The 25,310-nt window shown below is 39.7% G+C and overlaps 1 protein-coding gene across 2 annotated transcripts in view; it reads left to right on the top strand.

Annotated features, from left to right (window-relative positions):
* Positions 1-25,310, top strand: part of LOC124788748 (centromere protein I-like) — a 358,748-nt gene that overhangs the window by 4,987 nt on the left and 328,451 nt on the right. Inside the window, exons 2-3 of one of the 2 annotated variants that reach the window (XM_047256040.1) lie at positions 10,031-10,156; positions 17,250-17,446. In XM_047256040.1, the coding sequence (XP_047111996.1) occupies positions 17,422-17,446 (25 nt within the window). In that variant the 5' untranslated portion in view covers positions 10,031-10,156; positions 17,250-17,421. The remainder of the gene's footprint in view (positions 1-10,030; positions 10,157-17,249; positions 17,447-25,310) is intronic. The other variant, XM_047256033.1, reaches the window with a different exon arrangement.

The raw sequence follows: 25,310 nt of genomic DNA, 5'->3' as shown, positions 1-25,310 counted from the left end.
CAAACGAACACCTGGGTGTGAAATTTTGTAGGGATATGAAATTGAATGGTCACATAGGCTCAGTTGTGGATGAAGCGGGTGGTAGGCTTTGTTTTATCGTTACTGGGGAAGCGCAAACAGTCTATGAAGGAGATTTCTCACAAGTCACCTGTGTGGCCAGTTCTAGAGTGCTGCTCAAGTGTGGGATATTGAATGTATACAGAGAAGGGTAGCACAAATGGTCACAGGCTTGTTTGGCCCGTGGGAGAGTGTCACAGAGATGCTGAAGAATCTGAACTGGCAGGCTCTTGAAGATAGAGGTAAACTATTCTGAGAAAATCTACTAAGAGTTTCAAGAACTGGCATTAAATGATGACTAGGAATATACTACAACCCCTATGTACTGCTCATATAGGCACCATGAGGACAAGATTAGAATAATTACAGCACACACAGTCATTAAAACATAGCTGTTGATATACTTTTCGGGATGTGAGGTCATGGTCCAAGAACTTTTCTGCTCCTTACGTTTCGTGCAGGCTGCGCTGGACTTCCTCAGCGGAGCAGCGCCTCTGAGGAAGTCCAGCACAGCCTGGACGAAACGTAAGGAGCAGAAAAGTTCTTGGACCATGACCTCACATCCCGAAAAGTATATAAACAGCTATGTCATCCGGTCGTGAAAGCCTTCATTCTACATTAAAACATACATTCTTCCTGTGCTCCATACGTGAATTAATGGAACGGGAAGGAACTCCTATAACTGGTACTATCTGCCATGCACTTGACAGTGATTTGCAGAGTACAGATGTAGATGAAGATAACTGGTTTTCATATTCTACCTATTTAAATAGAATATTGGAAGAAACTTAATCTGTTAGGAGGTAAAGTAAGTATTATTGTTTCATTTATTAGAAGTTTAAAGTAGTACCACCCTAAAAATGTATCATTAAACTTTTGTGGCCATTAACAGATCCATATTTAGCTTCCATTCCCTGTTATGGCCATGCTTGGGGCTATAAGTAGAGACATAAACGTGTCTCTTTTGGCCACTTTTAAAAACTTATATAAAACCTCTATAATATACATTTGGTCTGCATTCTGTTTAAGTCAGTTTATTTAAAATATTTATTCTTGCCTGAGCATCACACCTTAATTTATCTAACATTGTATCTTTGTAAAATATGCAATACAAAATATGAAAATATGATGTTTTGTAACTCAAGGCTTTGAGACAAACAGAGAATAAGTGATTTCAGTATTCTCTGAGCAAAGTTAAAAATGTACTGGATTCTGTTTTTGAGGGAATGACGTTTGCTACTGCAAGCAAGTTGTACAATGGTCCTAGAACATTAAGAAATACTTTTTCTGACCTATCTCCAAAAGAATCTACTGGGCACTGTGGCCCAAGTTCTATCTCAGGTGAACAAAAAGAATGTTGATGGACTTGGTTGCGAACTGTTCCATCATGGGATTTCCAGTGACTAAGGAAAGCCTCTGCATATCTCTGCATAATAAACTTATTGAAAAGACAGATTAGTGAAATCTTAAGGCGGCATTGCAAATTATCAACAGGGAAAGAAAGCGATATTATTTCTTTAAGAGAGATAATATTTTGTTGCAAAAAGATGCTGAATGTTAATTGGGCTAGAGGTCTGCTACAGAGGAGAAAAATAAGAAATTGGTGCCAGGAAGTATCAGAAATTCGGAATGATAACGATATGTGAAATTACCGAACAGTTTTTAATATGGGTGAAATCTCTCTTTCTTGGGTCCTAAAGAGGAATTGTCATAGATAGTTCCTACATCGATCATTATAATAGTTTTTGTTAATTGTTTCTCTATTCCACTGAATTGCTCTAACTTTTCTTTACTTTATGCATGTTTGTTTTCTTATAAGCTTGTATAAAGAGCAAATTACTTTTTAGTGAATTGATTGTATAATTATTTAAAGACTCAGTTTTATTATATAGTACAGTGACCAAAATAGGGCAATGACTAGCTATAGCTAGAGTTAACATGGCCAAACCTGGGGAAATATGTCATTTCATGTTTTTTTTTTTTTTTTTTTTTTTTTTTTTTTTTTTTTTTTTTTTTTTTTTTTTTTTGCTTCTATTATAAAAATTAGAACATTTGTTTCTACATAGTTGTAATGTACAGACTTTGAAACAATAGATATGATGTATTGAACTAATTAGCAAACTTTTATCCTATTGTAAACATATAACCTATCCTGAATTGTCCTAAAGATAGCCATAAGTGGTGCCTCAATCCTAGCACTGATAGATTGAACGGTAGCACAGACTGAGGCCTAAGTTTGTTATGAGCCGACAAAGGCATAAAATGTGTTATGATCTTTTTTGAATGCACATTGTGCACTCTGTAGTTACATATAAGTCCCCGATGAAACCCCCATTTTGCCACTTTAATCTGGTGTTGTCAAGCTCATAATATGTTTCATTGCATTAATGACAAGAATATCCCCATTCATACCCCCTCGTCTTGTTAATTTGCCATTTTTTATTTTCTTGATGTTTTCCTATTGTTATTGTGATGTCCATAGCTTGTTTTGTGAATCTTTATATCTGCCACATTAATGACTTCATTGGTCTATGTTTTTAACTAATCTTGTGTATCAGTCATTGTGTATTTGGGTTTGCGACATTTTCTCATGTTAGGTACTTTGTGATAATTGTGGGTAGTTATGTACTTACTGATCTTGGTTTACTCAAGTCTGAGTTATAGTAACACTGGAATGTTTCCAAAAGTCTGCAGCTGAATGATGCTGGACTGTTTAATGTCCAATAAGCATAATGCTTTCTTTATAGAAACACTGGGCCAGATTAAGGGGAATTAATAGCTGCCTTACCACATGAGCGAGTAGAAGGGACCGCAGACCACCATGTGCTTGCCTTAATCGAACTACTGCAGAGGACAGAACAGGAAGTCATTCCTACTGTGTGTTCATAATAGTCTCTGCCAACAAAGAGACAGAGATTAACATATCTGAGTAGAAGGACAAGAATTGTAATATGCTTGTATCAGACAGTAGTGTGTCTCCAGGAATCCAATATTCTGTTACAGAGAGACTATGAACAGAAAACTGTCTTTAACACAGAATTGTTCAGGCCACTGCAGGAAAACTGGGAACTACATTCGTTCACAGCTTTTGGTAGATCTTAGAGAAACCTATCAGTTTCAGCTTGGAAGGATCAAAACGCGTGGTTTTGTCAATGCTTACTTGAGATGACAGAAGCATGACTCTCGGCTGGAATCAAGCAGCAGAATTTCTACTAGGCTAGGTCCACCTTGATGATAAAATGCTGCACAACATTGTAGACTAAGAACAAATCTGGAATATGATTACATTTCAAATTTAACACCTCCCCATTCACATAACAGAAGATTGGGTGGGTGGAGGGCATTGGTAAAATTTAAACCCAAGAAGAGTTCGAGTCTTGGTCGGGCACACAGTTTTAATCTTGATGCCAGTTTATTTTTAGGAACGGATATTTCATTGATGACTATCAGTCAAACACCTCACTTAGTTTGTAATTTATTCTGGAATTATGCGGTTGCATTAGTGATAGACATTTTGAGCTTCTTTGACAACCTGTGGTGACCTGCAATGGTTACACGCTTGAGAGACCTCCAGATTCCTGGTGCACTATACGTTAGTCTCCGAGATTATTTTGTGGGAGGGTAGTAAAATTCAATACAATAAAATATAAGGCTGTCAAATGCATTACCAAGAGTTGACCTATGGCTTGATTATCCATTGAAACCCTTCTTAAGATTATAATGGGGATGAATTAACTAAGCCATGGTGGCATGTGCAGGCAACTTGTTAGTAGGACAGCTTTGGAGGAGAGTTCAGGTACTGTCTTACGTCAAATGCATCAAAGGTGCAGAGATAATAAATTGTCATCTTCTCTCTGTTTCCTGCTGAGCTGTCAAGATGGAAACATAGTACCAGTTTTAACCATGGTTAAACATCACATCGACTCCAGAGTGGTGAGTGAGATAAAACATTGGGCGAGCATGGCCATTGTGAGAGAGAGGATTCAGATATGGTAGTCGAGAAGCTTTTATACCTTCACCTGTACATGGCAGTCTCCTTAGCGGCTGAAGATTGGGACACGGTAAATAGTGCCTCTTGGTCTCTAGCAAAGTGCAACAAGAAGAACGCCTAAGCATGCCAGTCTGTGAAGTTTCAGAGTAGGAAAGCACAGCAGATGAAGGGTTCTCAGACTGTAATTGACAAGCAGGCAGTTTGATGACACTGCTTTGAAGGTACTCAGCAGGGTTTTCAACTTCGCAACAACTTCCAGTAATGTGCCCATTTCAGGTCTCAGCAGTGCAGTGAAGCAAGTAGGCAACACAGTTCCACCAAATGTGACAGAAGGAATTTGATGAGTGACCTGCAGGGTGCTCAGCAAGACACCCTCCAAAATCAAACAACATCAAGTCACGAGAAGCTCGCACTTTAAAGGACCCAGGTAGACAGCAATGTCGTTGCGTCGCTAACAGAGAGTAGTTGTTCTGCAACAGACTGGTTACAATAAAAAAGTGTGTCAAAATCTGCAGGGACCTGCATAAAAGCTTTTCAGGCTTTTGGATTGTTACCCTACAGACAAAGTGCACTAGATGACCAGGACTCTTGTGAAGGAAACCGGTATGCCAGACGAGATCGTTGAACAACTACGACTGAATGCACCGTTTCCACTCATACTATGTGGGCTGCCGAAAGTTCACAGCATGCGCGTACCAGTACACTCAATTGTCAGTAACACTGGCACATCAATGTACACAACAGTCAAGTACTGGAAGAAACTGCTGTTTCCATATGTGGGGAATTGTATTTACCATATCCACTTATCGGAGGACTTCTTGCAATATCTCAAACAACTGCATGTCACAAAACCTGATGTAGTGGTCAGTTTTGAGGTGGTATCCTTGATAACTTTGGTATCACTGAAAAACTCATTGAAACTGATTGCAGAGAAATTTGGCAATGTTCTTTTGGACATGTTCAGGAACATACTGCCCTCAGTGTATTTTCCATATGGGGGCCAATATTATAAGCAGACAGAAGGTATAGAAATGGGCAGCCGTCTGTCTCCAGTGGTTGCTGGATTATGTTCATGGAGAGATTTGAAGTGGAGACATTAGAGATGGCTAGATACAAATCCATATGCTTCTTCAAGTATACAGATGGTGCCTCTGTGATCTGGCGTCATGGTAGGGATAGCCTCAATGAGTTTCTGGTACATCTTAACTCATGCTACCCAAATATTAATTTCACTATGAAACTGGAAAAGGATGGCCATTTTTGTCTGTAACTGTCAAAAGGAGAGAAGATAGGTTGTTCGTCTATAGTGTGTATCACAAGCCAGCAGCTTTCACAATCCAGTGCAGAAGAATGGGGTTTTAAGGACATTGGTCCACATGATACACACCTTGTCAGACTCAGGAAGTTTGGTAATAGGAATAGATCATGTACGATCAGTGTTCTGCAAGAACGGAAACACAGTCAAACAGATTCAGAAGGCTCTTCAACCAGCTAGTCTTCCACTCTATCAAAGAAAAGAGCAAGAGGATTCAAAGACCTTGGGGTACTTGTCCTATGTCGGATGTATTTCTGCCAAAGTCAGCAAGATTTCCAGGAAGCATAACATTGAAAGTGTTTTCTGGCCACCTACCAAAATAAGGGGACTACTGGAAAATGTGAAAGATGACCCATGACTACGAAAATCAGGAATCTGTAATATACTTTGCCAATGTGGCATATCGTGCATTGGCCAGACAACTGGGACACTGGACATCAGGTGAAAAAAATGTCAGAGGCACACCTGACTAAGACAGGCAACTAAATCAGCCATTTCTGAGCACTGTCTGGAACTTAATCATCCCATGAACTGTGAAGAAACAAGGGTCCTTGCACAGGTCCCCAGATATTGGGACAGTGTTATAAGAGAGTTTAGAGAGATAAAGATGACCAGAAAAGTCTAAAATTCTGGTGCTAGGTACTAGTTCAGTAGAGCCTGTGATAATGCACTGGAGTTGCTGAAAATGTAGCAGGGGAAGCAGCAGAAATCCACAAAATGAACTGAGGGTGTGGACATTGGGAACGAACCCCAGACAGAGTGCCTGGTGCACTGGACCAAAGATGGAACATTGCAGGATGCATCTAGCAGGAGCAGACCTCAAAGAGATCACTTAGAACAGCACTGAACCAAAAAACGGAATACCAGCACAAAGACGAGTGCACTGGACTGAAGACGTAACATCAGCTCCAGGTCTGGCACACCTAAATGAAGAGGAAATGCCTAAGAACATTTATAGTGGGAATGGACAGCAGAGAGAACACTTGGAACTGCACTGGACTGAAAACAGAATGCCAGTGTGCAGACAGGTGCACCAGACAGAAGAGGGAATGCCTGAGAACATTTTCAGTGGAAGTGGACCACAGTGGGAACACGACTGACTCACACTGGATCAAAAATAGAATGCCAGCACACAGACAGGCACAGTGGACCAAAGGGCGAATGCCTAAGGGCATCGCTAGCGGGAGTGGACGGTAGATGGAAAACTTGGAACCAATCAGGGAAGGGGGAGACCATAGAAGCTACAAATATTTCATGTTTCATTCGATTTCTAGTTTCGGGCTGAGACTCATTTTCAAGTCAACACAACAAAGTCAAAAATGGCATTTCTGAACACGTCAACAAAATGTGTAATATAAATTCAAAGTGCATACACATGTCTGTGTGCACTGTGAATATACATTACACATTTTGTTGACATCTTTGGAAATGCCATTTTCAGCTTTGTTATGTTGATTTGAAAATGGGTCTCTGCCCAAAACTACTCATTGAACAAAAAATAAAATATTGGCAACTTGGACTGGTTTTTTGTTCTAAGATGGTTTCTGACAAGGTAAACATTTCACAAGCAGAAACCGACCTATAAGGTTAGGAGGCAGTTCGTTTTCTAGACAGGTTGTGTGCAGATATCTAGGGGTACATCTACATGAAAAATCAAACTTCAACTGCACATCATCAATGCAGTGTCAAAAGCATCTTAAGTCATTGCATAACTTTGTAGCAACAGGAACTACCACCTATAGACTCCCACTGCTGGCGGTCAGGCCCTACAGCTGTGTGATGCTTTTGCCATTACCAGCTTCACAGCCAATATGTTGACATTACAGCAGTGCTACATACCACATAGAAATATCTTGCAGATGGCGCAGTGAGGCATGCTTATAATGCTTGCCGAGTGTTTGGTGCCACTGTAGTAGTCACTGCTTGTTATTTTAGGTGTACACCCTGTGGATATTACTGCCAGTCATCTTGTCTCATACTGGGTCAAGAACAGGCGAGCTGTACAAGATCCAAATGTTAACCACTAATGGAATTTGAAATACACTCCAGTTAACATACTGACAGATGGATTTCTGACAAAACGACTGGGACTCATTTGTTAAAGGTTGATGGATCTACAAAATATTCCCAAACATACAGAAAAGGCTAATACTTCACCATGTCATGTGGTTAAGTGTACTGTTTGAGACCTAGAGTTGTGGTAGATTGGGAAGAGCATGGCAGATTCCACTCCCTTCAATTGTTCAGGGGATACATCTGCAGGTCTCGTCAAAATATGCATAAAAGGCTTAGAGCTCACAACACACAGTAAAAGTGTCACTGAACGTGAAAGGAGGAGTGATAAACTATCACCGAAGTACTAAGTGAAACGGACTCAGTGCATCGAAGCAGATATTATCTTTGCCTGCTTCATCCACATTGCTGTGATCATTTCCTAGAGCCACTGTGGATTTGAACAACTGCATACAGTGTAGTGGATGGCACATGGAAGTTTGCCTAAATAATAATCAGTGGTTGAACAATAGCATTCTTTAATGTTGCAATACCATTAATGTGTTATAGTGATTCATTTATTTGAAAAATATAAGCAGCTTACAGTATGTGGCATTTAAAATTGTAGTTTTCCTTAGAAACCATTTTGGGAATTCCACAAATGTGACCACTATACCAGTGGCAGTAGCGTAAGAAAAATCCCTTGTGGGTGTGTGTGTGTGTGTGATTTATTTCTCTCTCTCTCTCTCTCTCTCTCTCTCTCTCTCTCTCTCCTCCCCCCCCTCTTCTCCCCCCACCCCACCCCCGAGGAAGCACTGTTCTGTTACATGCTGTCCTAAGGCGTCACAAACTCCATAAAAATCGCACTTCACACAACTGTGAATAGTGAAACTTTTTTTGCTGGTAACAGTTACCACTTAAGCAACCTTCACAAAGATTTGTGAGTGCAGCAAGTGATAGGTGCAGAAATAAAAAATTAGAGTTTGCATGCATTTCTGACTGCTTCACAATACCCTGGGACTGATATTTTTTTTCCTGTTTATGTGGAGACCAAAAAAATTTTTTAAAAATTTGCGTGGATACAAGAGAGACTGCAAAAGTCCCTCTGCTACTGTATTCTTTTCCCTGTTAATATATATGTAAAGCTTTCTTTCCAAATTGATTACCTCTTTTTTTGCGAGGCTGCATATTACTCCTATGTGAGAGCAAATAAAATGTTGTTCTTTCGTGAACTTTCTTGACTATTCTGCTACAGAGAGCTCGTAAAACCATTCATAATATGTACCCACCAGAGAATGATGGCTAGAACATTCAAAACTCCCTTATCCACATACAAAGCACCAGGGCAAATTTGAATTCAGGGAAATGAAGCAGCGTATGTTGTAGCTAAATGTTTGTATCTTGTCTTCAAAGGCCTGTTTGCCAACTTCGTTAAGAAGACTCCCCAGTGTGCATTAGCTTTGCTAAAATAATTATATTGTCTGATTACAAGAATGAAATGCCAGTTCTTGCAGCCCTCTATCTCTGATAACCTCGCTGTTAGTGGGATGATTTATCTTAAACTTTATTCCTTTGTGCATTCCCCTCCTATCTCCCTGTACTACTTGTAAAACTGACCTAGCATATTATCTTAATGAATACAAGGCCAATAGATACTATGACTATTAAGAATCACACATATTTTCATTCAACATGTTTGTCATGTGTAGTCATAAGTTCACATTTGTCCACATTCAAATTGTGTGTGAATTCTGTTAACTGTTAATGTTTCTTATCTCATTTACTCATGAGAAGAAAACCACCAGTTCTGAAAGTCACCGAGCGAGGTGGCGCAGTGGTTAGCACACTGGACTCGCATTCGGGAGGACGACGGTTCAATCCCGTCTCCGGCCATCCTGGTTTAGGTTTTCCGTGATTTCCCTAAATCCTTTCAGGCAAATGCCGGGATGGTTCCTTTCAAAGGGCACGGCCGATTTCCTTCCCCGTCCTTCCCTAACCCGAGCTTGCGCATTGTCTCTAATGACCTCGTTGTCGCCGGGACGTTAAACACTAATCTCCTCCTCTCCTCCTCTGAAAGTCAGTGATTCATTATGTTTTCATTTTCTCTGCTAGAGTTTTTGTTTCATTCTTTAAGAAGTGATTCTTCTTCTATCTTGTGTTGGCATTCACTTTTTTCTTTTCTATTCAACTTATAGATAGTAATTGCCTTTGTGTGTTGGCACTGGTTGCCATATTTTAACATCAGGGGAAGTGTTTCATTAATGTTATCATAGTCGGTTTTGTGGGAAAGGGGAAAAGGGGGGGGGGAGGCAGTGGTTAAGGTTTTGGACCCATACTGTGCAAGAGTGAGACTTATATCCCCATTTGGCCTCCCAGATCTAGTGTTCATCAATCTTTCCCTGAATTGTTTAGATCAAATGCTGAGATGGTTACCTTGTATTGGCCATGGTTGCTTTTTATTTTGGCCATGGTTGCTTTTTATTTTCTGTCCTTACCCTCCAAAGGTGTCTCTAAGTGTCTCGATAATTAGTTGCTAAAATATAACATTATCATATTCTTTCCTGCTATATTTTCTTTGACCATTGAAATATTCTCAGAGGACCTAAATTGTTTCTTTCCTTTATCGACATCGTATACTTTATATGACTATTAACGCAATAAATATTGTTTTGCAGGTGCAGGATACAAGTACGTAGCAACAGAATTTGACAAGAAACTTGAAGAACTATCAGAAAAAGAGACTGGTCTGAGTGATGTTGAAATTACTATCCTCCTCCGTGTTTTAACAAGAGCCACACTTTGTAAGTGCTATTTTAATTTTCCATCTTCTGTGTGTGCCAGAATCATTTTTAATTGATTTTCATATATTGTAGTCTGATTTCCAAAAATAAATGGTGTTAACTTAGTGCCTGTTCAAGTGTTGAAATATTGCACAATGTAGAGGTGGAGAAGTGACTATTCACATGTACCCACCTTATCCTTGAGGTAGGATGTTTCACTTTCATAGCAAGAATTGACAACATGGGGATGACAATGGAAAGGACATGAAGCAATTCCTTGCGTACTGAAGACAAGTTGAAAGTTTCACATCCAGGTTAAAATAAGATTACCAAGTAGGTAGGGCATCAGACTGCAATTAGATGATGCAGTCCCATCTCAAACATTGATTGAAAGCTCATCAGAGGTCTGTGCACTTAAGGCAAAATTAGAATGTAGATGGCACCATGGTAATAGGCTTTTTACTTTGTCAGACCGACATTCATCACCAGTAGCAGCAGCAGCAGCAGCAGCAGTAGCAAATTCATTGTCATTGTCCTCCTCTATCACCCCCACCACCACCACCACTACCACCACCTCCTCCTCCTGCTCCTCCTGATAATATGAAGGCCTAACTAGGCATCTTCATGCATTATGGTCTTTAGCTGTTTTTAACGTTTTCTACCCTCTCTCCATTGCATTGCCTTCTTGGCAGTGTTCCTTCATGCATTTATGAACCATTGATCTGACTACGTGTTCCGTCCATCGCTGTTTCATTCTCCTTGTGTCTTGGCTGTCTTCTGTTCCAGTCTGTCCCCTGATCTATTTGTTTGTTTTCTTGTCTCTGTAATGGAGAATTATTTGCTGTTCTGAAGGCACTTGAACAGTTGAGCTGGCATTGTACCAATAAATTCCTCATTTACTGGTACTCTGACTCCTAAAGTGTACACTTACCACTGGAAAGGTGTACTTGGTGACAGGATCGTCCAGAATATCCAGAGCGTTCATTCTCTTGCAAAGGCAGAAGAAAATTATTTTCTGTTTGGTGCCACTGCACATGGGAACCCTGCAAAATGAACGTGCTGATGCTGCCCCCCCCCCTCTCCCCCCCCCCCCCCTCTGCCCTCCCCCCCTCCCACCCCCTTCTCTCTCTTTAATTTGCTCCTTATTCAGTCTTGCTGCAAGCAGTCACCACTTACTTAGTGAAACACTCAGGGGCTAGAATTGAGCAGTGAGTAGTCTCTTTCCGGCCATGATGAGCATGATAGCTGGAATTGTCTCTTTGTAGGCACTAATGGGGGTTGCAGTGTTTTTCACAAATCCGAAGATAACGTGACACCTAGGAAATCTTTAATACTTGGTGGTGTATGGTTTGTGTAGGACTTTAGGGACTACTCTTTTGTGCCTGACCAATATTCGGTAGATTTCTCGTGATATCTTGGGAAAAGTTTTATGGAAATACGTGTTTCTGCCAATATAGCTCCACTAAACAGACATTGAATTTCAGCTGTGTTAAGGATTAGTGCCTATACTTAATATTGCAATATGTCAAAGGGCCCAATTGTTTAGACTGAGGCCTGCCTAGCAGATGGGGTCCATTGCCCACCTCCTTTGGCCATTTTGATGGCTATTTTCATCAGACATGAGTGGTTCCAATTTTTCATGGTCAGCAGCTTCCAGTAATGGCCATTAGAGTTTGGTCAGCAATGTCAGCTGCTTCTTTGTGATTGGCTGGTAGCTAAGCCACAAGAGCAGGGGGGTGATGACATAGTGCTGAGACAGCAAGTGCCAGTGTGATGTGCTGGTGTCTGTGAAAATGAGTAATGGGCTGTTACGTCTCACTCTGTCTATGGACAGTAATTCACACCACATTGGGAATTCTTCACACTGACTGGAGAAAACACAGAAAAAATCATTATGAACAACAGTTAAAAGATATTGCATTCCATTACCTCTGAGAGTACTATCAAATTGACAATGTTGCCCTGGTTCTCTTAATGTCTGTGGAGAATGTGGTTGTTTAGTAACTCCTAAGGAATTTTAATGGTACAATCACAGAACAAAGGAAAAGGTTGGCAGTGATAACTTAAAAGAAACAAAGTCTATGAGGGATTACACGTCCATTTTTCTGAGATATAGTATTTGATGGAAAGATGGTTGCAGAATCACCGCTCAGAGTACATATTGCTGCAGTCTCTTTGAACTTTTGAATGTTGTGGCAAGTGCACTTGGTAGTCACCGGGTTCTGTGACTGTGACTACCAGAGTGGTGGAATGGTGTATTTCCAGTAAATGATTTCTGCTGATGGTACTCCTAGTGGATTACTGTAATTTTAGGTTGACTCATGATAGCACCTTAATAACTTGAAAAGGGCCATAGAACTTTGTGATGAATTTCTTCATTTTGTCGTTAGGGATATATGGGTTGTTAAACATCAGTCATTGCCCAACATTGTATTTCAGAAACATATTCTTCCCCCTGTAGCCCCTTCTTGAATTTGTGTTGGCGCACTTTGCCTCCAAGTGGCCTTCAGTTTCCTTGTAAAAGCCCATATGGAGGAAAGGTGCTAGTGCTGATTGTGGCAAGGGAAAGTTGAAGGACATTTTCCTGCCATGTGTCACTTTGTAGGCGAGAGTCCTATGTTCTCCTGCAGTTTGGATTCATGTGTTATTACTGCGTAAAGTAGGGGTTTGTCATAGTTATTAAGTTCCTCATATACATATTGGCTGATTGTCTTGCCAAAGATTCAGTGTACTTGCTCAGTGTAACCAATGCTTCTAGATTGGTAATGACTAGTCTGTAATTTTTTTCTTGTTGAGGTTGCACTTGTTCTGACATGAAATTAAGTCACGATTTGCGACACTGACATGAGGCGTCCTGAATTTACATAGCCATTGGCTAATTGTAGAGTGACCAATGGTCTTAGCTCTTCAATTTAGTTATGGTTACCATTGCCAAGTACTGTGAGAAATGTTCAGTTATCATCAGGACCTTGTTATTCTGTGTGGGAGCTTATGTTGAATGAGCCATAAATGCGTAGTCTAGTTATATGGAGTGATTTACCTCCTTCCAGTAAATGCTGTAATGGATTGCTTTGTGAGTCTGACGTAGCACTTGCCACAGAAACATTCTGGGACAAAAGTTTGCTGGCCGCATCGTTTCCTGGTATAGGATTTCATCGTGTGTTTTAAATTGAGATAGTGCCGTAAATTGTTGATATGTAAGCATTTTCATTTTTCCTTGCTCACTCTGACTTACTACAACACATACTTCTCAGCTTAGACCACTGGTTTTATTATGCATTTTCACTAGTCTGTACTCAATCTCACAATCAGTGTTGATCTCTTTGAGATGCAACAACCATCTTGTTAGTCTGCTTGTCACATCTTTGGAGACTAAGACTTCCAGACCAAGAGGAAAATAGATATTCAGCAATTTGAGACATACAAGTAATAGTGAATGTAAGTTATTCCATATACCACTCACAGAGTATATCCTTTTTTACTGCCTAGTAAGATCATTTCAAGTTAGTGCAGCTGATGGTACACAATATGACAGGATGTTCTGTTGTATCTATTTTCTGTGAAAGTGTACACACCCTAAAATTTTGTGTTAGAGCTGCTAGATAATCAACTACTAGTTTAAGGCTATACAAAATGCAATGCTGCTTCCCATATACTGGTTGCATGTCTCTGGTGGGAACATGGTGCTGCGTGACAGGCATTGGTGAAGGTGGTCCATTAGGACTGAATCATTCTGCATATTCTTAGAGTAGCACAGCCATAGCACTACTGTGTCAGCAGCTTTCTTCTTTTTTCAACGTGTCTTCATTTAATGCCATTAAGCTTGTCATGGGAATTCTTCCACTTCTTCGGAATTATAAATGTTTACAGGAATTAAGCAACACCCATCATGCTCTTGGGAATACAACATGCTACGGTATACGAATGATTGCACCCTATTCAGTTCATTCATATTTGTTGACGGCTCAACAACCAACAATGTATCAATCAGCTACAAGGCCCTTACATCTGTCCAAATTCTTTTTCCTCTTCTTTTGTGAAAGAAATCGTAGGTAGCGGTGTAAAATATGTGGACATTTATAAGTTGGGGCAAATGGCCAGGATAAATGCCCGGGTAAATGTCCAAAATTCATAAATGTCCGGGCAGTTATAGGGGAAATAAATTCGACTATAAACATAACTAGTTACATCTTGAATGAGGTCAGTTTTATCTTCACAGCATTGCAGTCATACGGAAATAGATAAAAATAGGAGCAGAATAGAAAATGCTGCTAAATATGCTTTTTTTTTTGCAGTTGAGAACTGTTAAACACAGGTCTGTTCACAAAATTGTTGAACTTTGTCGACAGAATTTTTCTGCACTTACCTTTTGCTTATTGTGCATGGTCTCCTTCAAAACTCTCCTCCACAATTGATACACTGCTCCCAATGCTGTTTCCGCTTCCAGAAGCTGTATTGGTATCCCTCTTGCTGGATTGTGTGAAGTGCCGCCTGCAAATTTTGTTTTATCTCATCTAGCATTGCGAATCTTCATCCTTTCAATGGGGATTTCAACTTTAATCTCATCACCAGTTAAGATTCTCATAAGAAACATCATCTTCTCATTTGCACAATCCAAAAGCTTTTCACAAATTGCGAGGTGAATGTCTATCTGGTCTTGACTCATGAACCATGGCATGAACTCAGTGGTGACAAGATGCATTCCAAGATGCTGTGTCAGGATTTCATAATTTGATCCAACTGAAATGTTACCTTCTTCTGCAATCTCTTGGACAGTCAGTCTTCAATTGGCACGCACAATTTTGTTGACGTTCCTGAGATGAGCATCGTCGGTAGACATCGAAGGGCGTCCTGAACAAGGATCACCTCTAATTTCCGTCCTGCCGTTTTTAAATTGAGTGAACCGTTTGTAACAACGTGTATGGCTTAAGCACTCATAACTGCAGTCTTCCTACATCATTTGGTATGTCTATGTATAGATTTTTTTTTTTAGTTTCACACAAAATTTAATGCAGACCTGTTGCTTCCTCTCTCCCCCTGCCACCTTGAAATTCACGAACTGTGTGACACAATGTTCTACTCAGTACAACACTGAATAATAACTGACAGACATACAACAATGAAACTTCTGGCAGTTAAACATTAAACACAAGCATGTGCAGGAGCACCAACCGCATTTCGCTCTGACACACCATTGCTGTGAAATTATGAATGTTCCACAATTTTTTTGAACAGATCTCATACTTATGACTGTACGAGAGGGAGGAGAGGAGAGCAGAAGTGGTAAAAATAAAAAGGACATTATAAATAAGCAACTATCAGCAACACATTCTTCCTTGGTACAGCAAGTCAGAATGCTAGGGGAAAAAAAACTACTTCTCTCTTCTTTCCTTTTCGTCTTAGTAATAATGCCAATGAATGATATACGTAGGTTTAAGTGTAAACATTTACTAACTTTTAATATCAGGAGTATCGTCCCATCCTTTATTTTAATTGGTAAATTATACATTTTAGTTTAAAATTTACTTTTTTTGTAAGTGCCCAGATTTTGGGCATTTATTAACTGCTTTGGTCAAGTTCCCAGCCAAATACCCATTTATTAATGTCCTGCCCACTGGACCTTTGTCCGACCGACATCACTAATCACATGAGATGAACTTGAGGGGCCATGATCGTTGTTTAGCAATGGCGTTGAAGGTCGTTAACATCTGCTCACATCAGTTTGATATTGTCAGCTGTGTCACCACCTTCCAATGGTGCTTAGTGGCACCTTTCAGCTGACAGAACAATCTTATCCTAGCGTCTCCTGAAAATAATACGCATGCACCACCTCTCAACTTAAGTAGTGCTATATACAGCAGTTGGTCCTCTGACCCTTTACACAAGATCACTGCATTCCTCATAGTGTTAAAAAAAAAACGTTGATTTTCCCTCCTGCTTTATTTCCTGCTTGGTGTTACCAAACCAGAAATTGTAAAGAACAATGTTTTGTGCTATGGCAAAAAATAGAAGAGCGTGCTACAGATGTGGTATGTTAATTGGGGTGGCAATCATTGAAACAAAGGCATTTTTCGTTGCAGCAGGACCTACTCAAGAAATTTAATCAGCAACTTTATCCTCAGATTGTGAAAATATTCTGTTGACACCCACCTACATAGGGAGGAATGATCATCATAATATAGTAAGAGAAATCAGAGCTCACACAAAAAGATTTAAGTGTTCATTTTTCCTGCACACTGTTAGAGATTTGAACGGTAGAGAAACAGCTTGAAGGTGGTTCAATTAACACTCTGGGTAATTGTGAAGTGCAGACTAAGCATGTAGAGGTAGATGTTGGGGAAGAACTGGGTAGTGAAGAGGCTCCACCTTTCTGATTACCCTCTTTTTGTTTAATTCCTCAGTCAAACTTTGGTTATATGCAATCAGCTGCAGTATTCTGTCATTTCTGTAATCTGTGGTTTTCATACCACATGTCTGCCTTGATAGCTGAGTGGTCAGTGTGACAGAATACCATGCTAAGGGGTCTGGGTTCAATCCCTGGCTGGGTCAGGGATTTTCTCTGCTCAGGGACTGTGTGTTGTGTTGTCTTCTTCATCCTCATCATAATCATAATCATCATCTCATCCCGATTGATGCGCAAGTTGCCAAAGTGGTGTCAACTAAAAAAACTTGCACCAGGCGACCGGTCTACCCGATGGGAGGCCCTAGCTACACAACATTTCATTTCCATACCACAATAATTCAGAAGTGAGCCACAGACCGTTGGTCACAGCTCAGTAAGTCATCATCCTCCATTGGTGACACAACGGAAGAGCAACAAGTTACATATTTAGCTTTTTCTGTGTGCTTTCATAGTTTTATTCTTAAATTCCTTGTGCCTTTTTGTACTTAAGAGGTACAATTCACATTTTAGTAACTGTAAAGTGAAGATTCATACAGTCTGTAGTGAGTTGTCATTTGTTTTGAATGGCCAGCTGCACAGTTCAGTAACACACCATCCTCCATTAGTGACACACCAGTAATCTAGCAGGTTACATATTTAGTTTTGTAGTTAATTCTTAAGTTAGTAGTATTAGGGTGGATAGGATGTGTGCAATTCTGCTTGCGTACGCAGGAGGAGCTGACTGCAGTTCATGAACAGCTGAAGATGCTTCTGGCCATGCTCAGTTATCTTCATGCTGCTGCCTCAGGGTGTAGCAGTTATGGATAATACGGCGCATCACACGGGACATCTCAGGTGTCTCTCATTTCATCCATGGACTCTGATCCAGACACAGTGATCTGATATGAGGGATCCGCCCCCACCACAAGGTGAGTGGTGGATTGTAACGTGTTCGCATCACTCAAGGCAGAGTGTCAGTATGAAGGCTGGCCTTCTGGTCTTACCCATTCACACTATGAGTGAACAGGTGGCCACTCCTGCTGCAGGGTTTGAGCAGGCATACAGGGACAGGTGTTTGATAGTTATGGAGGTCCAATGTTAAGCACATTATAGAGCAGAATAGAGGTGAGGGAAATAGGGATAGGGTCCAGGGCAAGAAAGAAGTCTGATATTTACTTGGTACGTCTCATCCGAGGTGTGGAGAAGGCCCTGTCAAGGGTGCATGGTGACGTTGTCTGAAAGTTGTGGCTCACATCTGCACCAATGACATCTGTTGTTTGGGTTTTGAGGCCATCCTTAGTTTGTACGGGCGACTGGCACAAGTGGTGAAGACTGGTGCCCTCCATTGCAGGGTGGAAGCAGCCCACAGTTTTTCAGCACCATACCTGGAGTTGATGGGTATTCTTTAGTTTGGAACCAAGTAGAGGATCTCAACCAAAGACTGTCGATTCCATGTCAGTCTTGGTTGCAGATTTTTGGACCTGCATTAAGGGGGTAGAGAGTTGTAGAACTCCTCGTGATAGATCAGCTGTGCACTGCACAAAGGAAACAGTTGCTCAGACAGGAGAGTACTTGTGGAGTGGACATAGGGGATTTTTAGGTGATATTTTGGGATCTCTGAACGCTCACCATTTGATACGCGGAGAGTGAAATCGACGGTGTACAAATTAAAGACACTTTGACAGTCAAACTTTTAACAGTAAATTGCTGAAGCATTTGTAACACAGTTTTGTAACACAGTTCCTGAATTTACTACCCTCCAGGAAAGTTTGTAACACTTACATCAGTTAGGAGTAGGTTTATTTTAAGTAACTGTGTATCTGCAATTTATGAAGTGTGCGTTCTGTGTTGTTTGAACTCCTTGATGTATGGCAAGAAAACTAGAGTTATGATATGTATATATATGAAAAAAGCAAAAGAATATGTTGAAATTTTAAATTATTGTAATATGAATATGTTTATGAAAGTTTTATGTTTGTTAAAAGCTGGTTCACACTTAGGGCACTTGTATTTGTAACATGTAAATGCTGTAGGGAAGTCCCTCCGCAATGAAAGTGGCATGGCGTGATGTTAAAGGTGAGTTTGGTGGTCGAACTGAGTGGCTCCTTTGTGTGAATGGCACGCAATGTGTAACTAGCCTCACCACGATACACTTCGATGGTGCTCAGAAAGGCAATTGGAAGCTACATTATAAGGGATTTGCCTCGGATGTGGGTCTGGCTGTTACTTGGTATTCACAGAATAATGTAATGGCTCTAATATGTTGAAAATCTGATGCCAAGAAGAGATTTTATAGAGCATTCGCACATCAAGAGCCGTGAGTACAGTCAGCTGCCATTTCGTCTGCCACTAATCTTCGCCACTGCCTCACAGACTTCATACATTCAGTTAAGTAATATATATTGGCGTGGAACAGTTAACTTTTGTGGTGTTTCAGTAATAATCACATAAAACGTCAATTCGTGTTCAAAACCATAACTTCAGTCCTAATCACGAATCTATGCGGGGTCCTCACCAAAGTGCTACTAAAACTGAGTATCCTGATTTAAATGAACAATTCTGGCATTCATATGTTTAAAAGTGATATTTGGTCTAAAGTAAAAGGAGTAGAAAAAGTTAAAGTAAGAGTAAAATTTGCATGCTTTGTGTATGGACTACTACAAGTGAAATTGTTCAGGTAGGAAGTTTAAATACAAAAAAGCTAAAACCATAAAAGTTATGTTGGATAGGTTTTTGCTAAAGTATCCTTAGTTTATCACAAAATATAGTTTTGTAGGATTACGGTGCAAGTGCGTGTTAATACTACTGCCAAGAATACCTGCTTCACAGGTGATTAAAATACAAGTACATATAAATCTTTAATGAACCAATTTGCAGTAGTACTGTTATAAGTGAAGTTATGAACATTTTCAAAGATAGTGTAGTTTTTTACTTTTGCAATAATCAAAGAACCTTGGCTAATGGAACTATACCAATCCCCATCATATTGTCCTCCTATTAAGAAAAAAATGAACTATTATTGTTACTAAATGAAACTGCTATAAGCAGAGGAGCTTAATCAGTGCATTTAAGATGTTATTCATCTTTATTTGTGTTATTCATGTCAGTCAAGATAGAAGTCCCTCATCTCCAAAATTAGTTCTGCACTTCATGCAGTGATGTTTCAGTATTTTGATTAAGTAATGCTATTGATTGTGGCTGTCATTAGTATGAACTCTGTGCAGTTTTGCTCCCCATAATATACTGGTGCGTGTGTTATTGGCAACTGCTACTACACACAGTACAGAGTGCACTGTGTCAGTTTGTACCCTGTTTGCTATTCATAAGGAAGTATCAACAAAAGTAAATTCAATAACTAATAAACTTTTCTCACATATGTATTTCCAAATTAATGTGTCTAATTAGGCTGGTTTCCATCTGAGCTCTTGATACTCATACAAGTTGTTCTCTTATCTCCAAAGGTCTCTTTAATTTTCCTGTAGGCGGTATCTATCTTACCCCTAGTGAGATAGGCCTCTACATCCTTACATTTGTCCTCTAGCCATCCCTGCTTAGCCATTTTGCACTTCCTGTCGATCTCATTTTTGAGACGTTTGTATTCCTTTTTGCCTGTTTCACTTACTGCATTTTTATATTTTCTCCTTTCATCAATTAAATGCAATATTTCTTCTGTTACCCAAGGATTTCTACTAGCCCTCGTCTTTTTACCTACTTGATCCTCTGCTGCCTTCACTACTTCATCCCTCAAAGCTACCCATTCCATTCCATTGGAACTACTGACGGCCGTGGGAGAGCCAGTCCTGACAAAACTCTACCATCTGGTGAGCAAGATGTATGAAACAGGCGAAATACCCTCAGACTTCAAGAAGAATATAATAATTCCAATCCCAAAGAAAGCAGGTGTTGACAGATGTGAAAATTACCGAACTATCAGCTTAATAAGTCACAGCTGCAAAATACTAACACGAATTCTTTACAGACGAATGGAAAAACTAGTAGAAGCCAACCTCGGGGAAGATCAGTTTGGATTCCGTAGAAACACTGGAACACGTGAGGCAATACTGACCTTACGACTTATCTTAGAAGAAAGATTAAGGAAAGGCAAACCTACGTTTCTAGCATTTGTAGACTTAGAGAAAGCTTTTGACAATGTTGACTGGAATACTCTCTTTCAAATTCTAAAGGCGGCAGGGGTAAAATACAGGGAGCGAAAGGCTATTTACAATTTGTACAGAAACCAAATGGCAGTTAAAAGAGTCGAGGGACATGAAAGGGAAGCAGTGGTTGGGAAGGGAGTAAGACAGGGTTGTAGCCTCTCGCCGATGTTGTTCAATCTGTATATTGAGCAAGCAGTAAAGGAAACAAAAGAAAAATTCGGAGTAGGTATTAAAATTCATGGAGAAGAAATAAAAACTTTGAGGTTCGCTGATGACATTGTAATTCTGTCAGAGACAGCAAAGGACTTGGAAGAGCAGTTGAATGGAATGGACAGTGTCTTGAAAGGAGGATATAAGATGAACATCAACAAAAGCAAAACAAGGATAATGGAATGTAGTCTAATTAAGTCGGGTGATGCTGAGGGAATTAGATTAGGAAATGAGGCACTTAAAGTAGTAAAGGAGTTTTGCTATTTGGGGAGCAAAATAACTGATGATGGTCGAAGTAGAGAGGATATAAAATGTAGGCTGGCAATGGCAAGGAAAGCGTTTCTGAAGAAGAGAAATTTGTTAACATCCAGTATTGATTTAAGTGTCAGGAAGTCATTTCTGAAAGTATTTGTATGGAGTGTAGCCATGTATGGAAGTGAAACATGGACGATAAATAGTTTGGACAAGAAGAGAATAGAAGCTTTCGAAATGTGGTGCTACAGAAGAATGCTGAAGATTAGATGGGTAGATCACATAACTAATGAGGAAGTATTGAATAGGATTGGGGAGAAGAGAAGTTTGTGGCACAACTTGACCAGAAAAAGGGATCGGTTGGTAGGACATGTTCTGAGGCATCAAGGGATCACCAATTTAGTATTGGAGGGCAGCGTGGAGGGTAAAAATCGTAAAGGGAGACCAAGAGATGAATACACTAAGCAGATTCAGAAGGATGTAGGTTGCAGAAGGTACTGGGAGATGAAAAAGCTTGCACAAGATAGAGTAGCATGGAGAGCTGCATCAAACCAGTCTCAGGACTGAAGACCACAACAACAACAACAATTAGGCTGGTGACCGTTCATTTTTTTTTTTTTTTTTTTTTTTTTTTTTTTTTTTTTTTTTTTCCATTCACTTATAGTTTTACCACTTCCGTTAACTCCCAAGGTTAAGGCCCATTTGGTTTTATTGTCAACTGCACAAAACTTGAAAATATAGTCCGATACCCTTTTCCATTAGACACATGCTCTGTTGAACTTTGAAATCCTCTCAGAGGGTACCATTAACATATTTCACAGCACATTAGTGTTATAAGTTGTCCCATTTAAGTTCTTTGAACTGAAAGGTGACTGAAACCCAAAGTAGAAGTCTCTGAAATATTTAGCGAGACATGGAATTTGTATAAAAAACATGGGTTAGATGACATACTGGGATAGACTGTTTGTTGCAGTCAACAAAAATATAGTTTCTGTTAAGGTAGAAATTGAGTCTAACTGCAAAGTTATCTGGATGCGAGGAACAGGTGTAGGTGGACCCAAGTTGATTATTGTATCTTTTTATCGGCTACCTGAATGTGTTGTGACCGTTTTAGATCATCCGAGGAAAGTCTAAGTTCAGTAGCACGAAAATTACTAAATCGAGCATTGTTAGTTGGATGTGATGTTAACCTGCTGAATACAGACTGGGATGTCTGTGGATTCATTGCTGGTGGTACGGGCAGACAGTCTTGTGAAATACTCTTGCACTGATTTTCTGAAAACTGAATTGAGCAGCTAGTTCGACAGCCCATGTGCAATGGAAATGATTCAGGCCTTGTAAGTACAAACGGACATGACCTTATTGACAGTGTCAGTATAGAAGTAGGGATTAGTGATCATGATGTCAACATAGCAGCAAAGGTCACTGAAGTTAATAATTTCATAAAGAAAGCTAGAAGAGTATTTTTGCTGGAAAAAGCAGATATGTAGTTGTTATCATCCTACTTAGACAATGAATGGATATCATTTAGTTCCAATATGGTGGACATAGAGGAATTATGGGCAAAGTTGAAACTGATTGCAACTCATGATGTGGAGAAGCATGTGTCAAAGAAGTGGATTAAGGATGGAAAAGATCCATCATTGTTTAATAACGAAACTATGAAAATGCTGAGGAAGCACAGACTGTTGCGTTCTCGGTTCAAATGATGAGTGGTAAAAATTTATAGAAATTTATGCATCTGTAAAAAGGTCCAAATGCAGAGCATGTAGCAATTTCCATCATTACACTGTAAAATAAGGTCACAGCATGAAGTGTAAAGCAACTTCCACTTTCATACCTTAACGAAAGATGCAGGAAAATTCTGATACTGTTTAAAATCGCTAAGCGGGTTGAAGGCCTCTATCCACTCATTGACCAGTCTGATGTAGCAGTAGAAGAAGGCATAAGGAAAGCTGAAGTTTTAATTTCGCATTTAATAAGTCATCCATGCAGGACGATTGTGCAAACATATCATCATTTGATTGTCATATAGGCTCCTGAGTGGAGGACATAGTAATGGGTATCCCATGCATAGAGAAGCAACTGAAAGAGTTGAATCTCTAGGACCAGATATAATCCCAGTTCAGTTTTACAGAGAATACTCTACAGCATTGGCCACTTTACTTAGCTTGTATTTATTGCGAATCTCTGGTCTGGCGCAAAGTTTCAAATGACTGGAAAAATGTACAGGTGACTGTATGTAAGTAGACTAAAAGAATAAACCCCAAAAATTACAGACCAATGTCCTTAATATTGGTTTTCTGCTGAATTCTTGAACGTATTCTGAGTCAGAGAATAATACATTTCCTTGAGTCTGAAAAGCTTCTTTCCACAAGTCAGCATGGGTTTAGAAAGCATCTCACATATGAAACTCAGTTTGCCCTTTTATCACATGATATACTGTGGACCCTGGATGATGGGCAACAAGTAGATTCTGTATTTCTAGATTTCTGGAAAGCATTTGATATTGTGTCCCGCTGGAGAGAGACTATTAATAAAGGTATGAGCATACAGAATAGGTTCTGTGGCTCAAAGACTTCCTAAGTTGTAGACCCAGTACACTGTCCTCAATGGAAAGTGTTCATCAGAGACAGATGAGTACTCCAAGGAAATTTGGTAGGACTACTCTTATTCTCTAAATACATAAATGATCTAGCGGACAGAGTGAGCAGGAATCTGCGACTGTGTGCAAATGACACTGTGGTTCACAGGAAGGTGTCAGTGTTGAGTAACTCTAGCAGGGTACAAGATGACTTGGATGCACGTCTAGTAGGTGTGCAAAATTTCTAGTAGATGTGCTAAATGGCAGTTTGCTTTCTATATGTAGAAAAATGTAAATTAATACACGTGAGTAGCAGAAAAACAACTCTTAATGTTCAAATGCAGCATTAGTAGTGTCCTATTTGAAACACGTGTTGATTAAATGTCTTGGTGTAATGTTGCAAAGCGATATGAAATAGGATCAGCATGTGAGGACAGTAGTGAAAGCGAATGGTCTGCTGTGGTTTTTTCGGAGAATTTTGAGAAAGCGTAACTTATCTATAAATGAGACTTTGTATAGAATACTGGGGTGACCCATTTTTGAGTACTACTTTAATGTTTGGAATCTGCACCAGGGTTGATTAAAGGAAGACATCAATGGATTCAGAGGCCTGCTGCTAGAATTGTTAAGGGTAGGTTCAATCAACACACAAATATTACTGAGATGCTTCGTGAACTCAAGTGGGAATCCATTGAAGGAAGACAACTTTCTTTTCACAAAACACTGTTGATAAAATTTAGAGAAGCAGCATTAGAAGCTTCCTGCAGAGCTGTCGTACTACTGCCAATGTACAGTTTGCATAAGGTCCACAAAGATAAGAGAAATTAGGGTTCTTATGGAGGCAAATATGCAGTCGTATTTCCCTCACTCTATTTGCACGTGGAACAGAAAAGGGAATAACTAGTAGTGGCACAAAGACTTGCGGAGTGTTGATGTAGATGCAGATGTTGTCAGTGTTCTATCTACTGCCCTCTGCCTACTCCTGGTATACCATGTCCCATTTCTCCATGTCTGCTATTCCAATGTATCTTCATTTCATTAATGGCTAGTTGTAGTGCTTACTTTTCAGCAATAACCAAGTGATCTTTGTATATATATATATAGGCACACACACGATCTACCTATAGCTTTCTCTTTCAGTGTTAGATGAAAGAATTTGAAATTTGGGCCACTGACGTAATCAAAGTTACCATTTCTTATCCCTAACATTTGTCACTTCTTTCGTGTACCTTAGTAGAATAGTTATAGTAATGCACAGAGATGGAAAAAATAGACAAACATGAATAAGAAACAAAATTACTGGTGAATTAGTCAGTTGCCACTGTTAGCCCATTTCATCTGCCTGTCTGGAATGTTTATTGGTTTTCAGTCACTGGTAGAATGTATTTTTTGTTGTACAGTTGTTGTTACAGTTTTATTTTTAGCTACAGTAACACACAAACTGACCGTGGGAACCTTGTGTTCTCATGATAAAATAAAATGCTTATATAACTATTAAAACAGCAGCAGCAAACAAAATAAGTGTTTTAACATGTCTAATATTATAGTAAACAAGAAAACAGAATCAGAAACCTTGACAGGCTGTGTAAA

Source organism: Schistocerca piceifrons, chromosome 1 (assembly GCF_021461385.2).
Source record: "Schistocerca piceifrons isolate TAMUIC-IGC-003096 chromosome 1, iqSchPice1.1, whole genome shotgun sequence".
Lineage (NCBI taxonomy): Eukaryota > Metazoa > Arthropoda > Insecta > Orthoptera > Acrididae > Schistocerca > Schistocerca piceifrons.
Note: the sequence above shows the minus strand (reverse complement) of the source record. Positions and strands in the feature narration are given on the sequence as shown.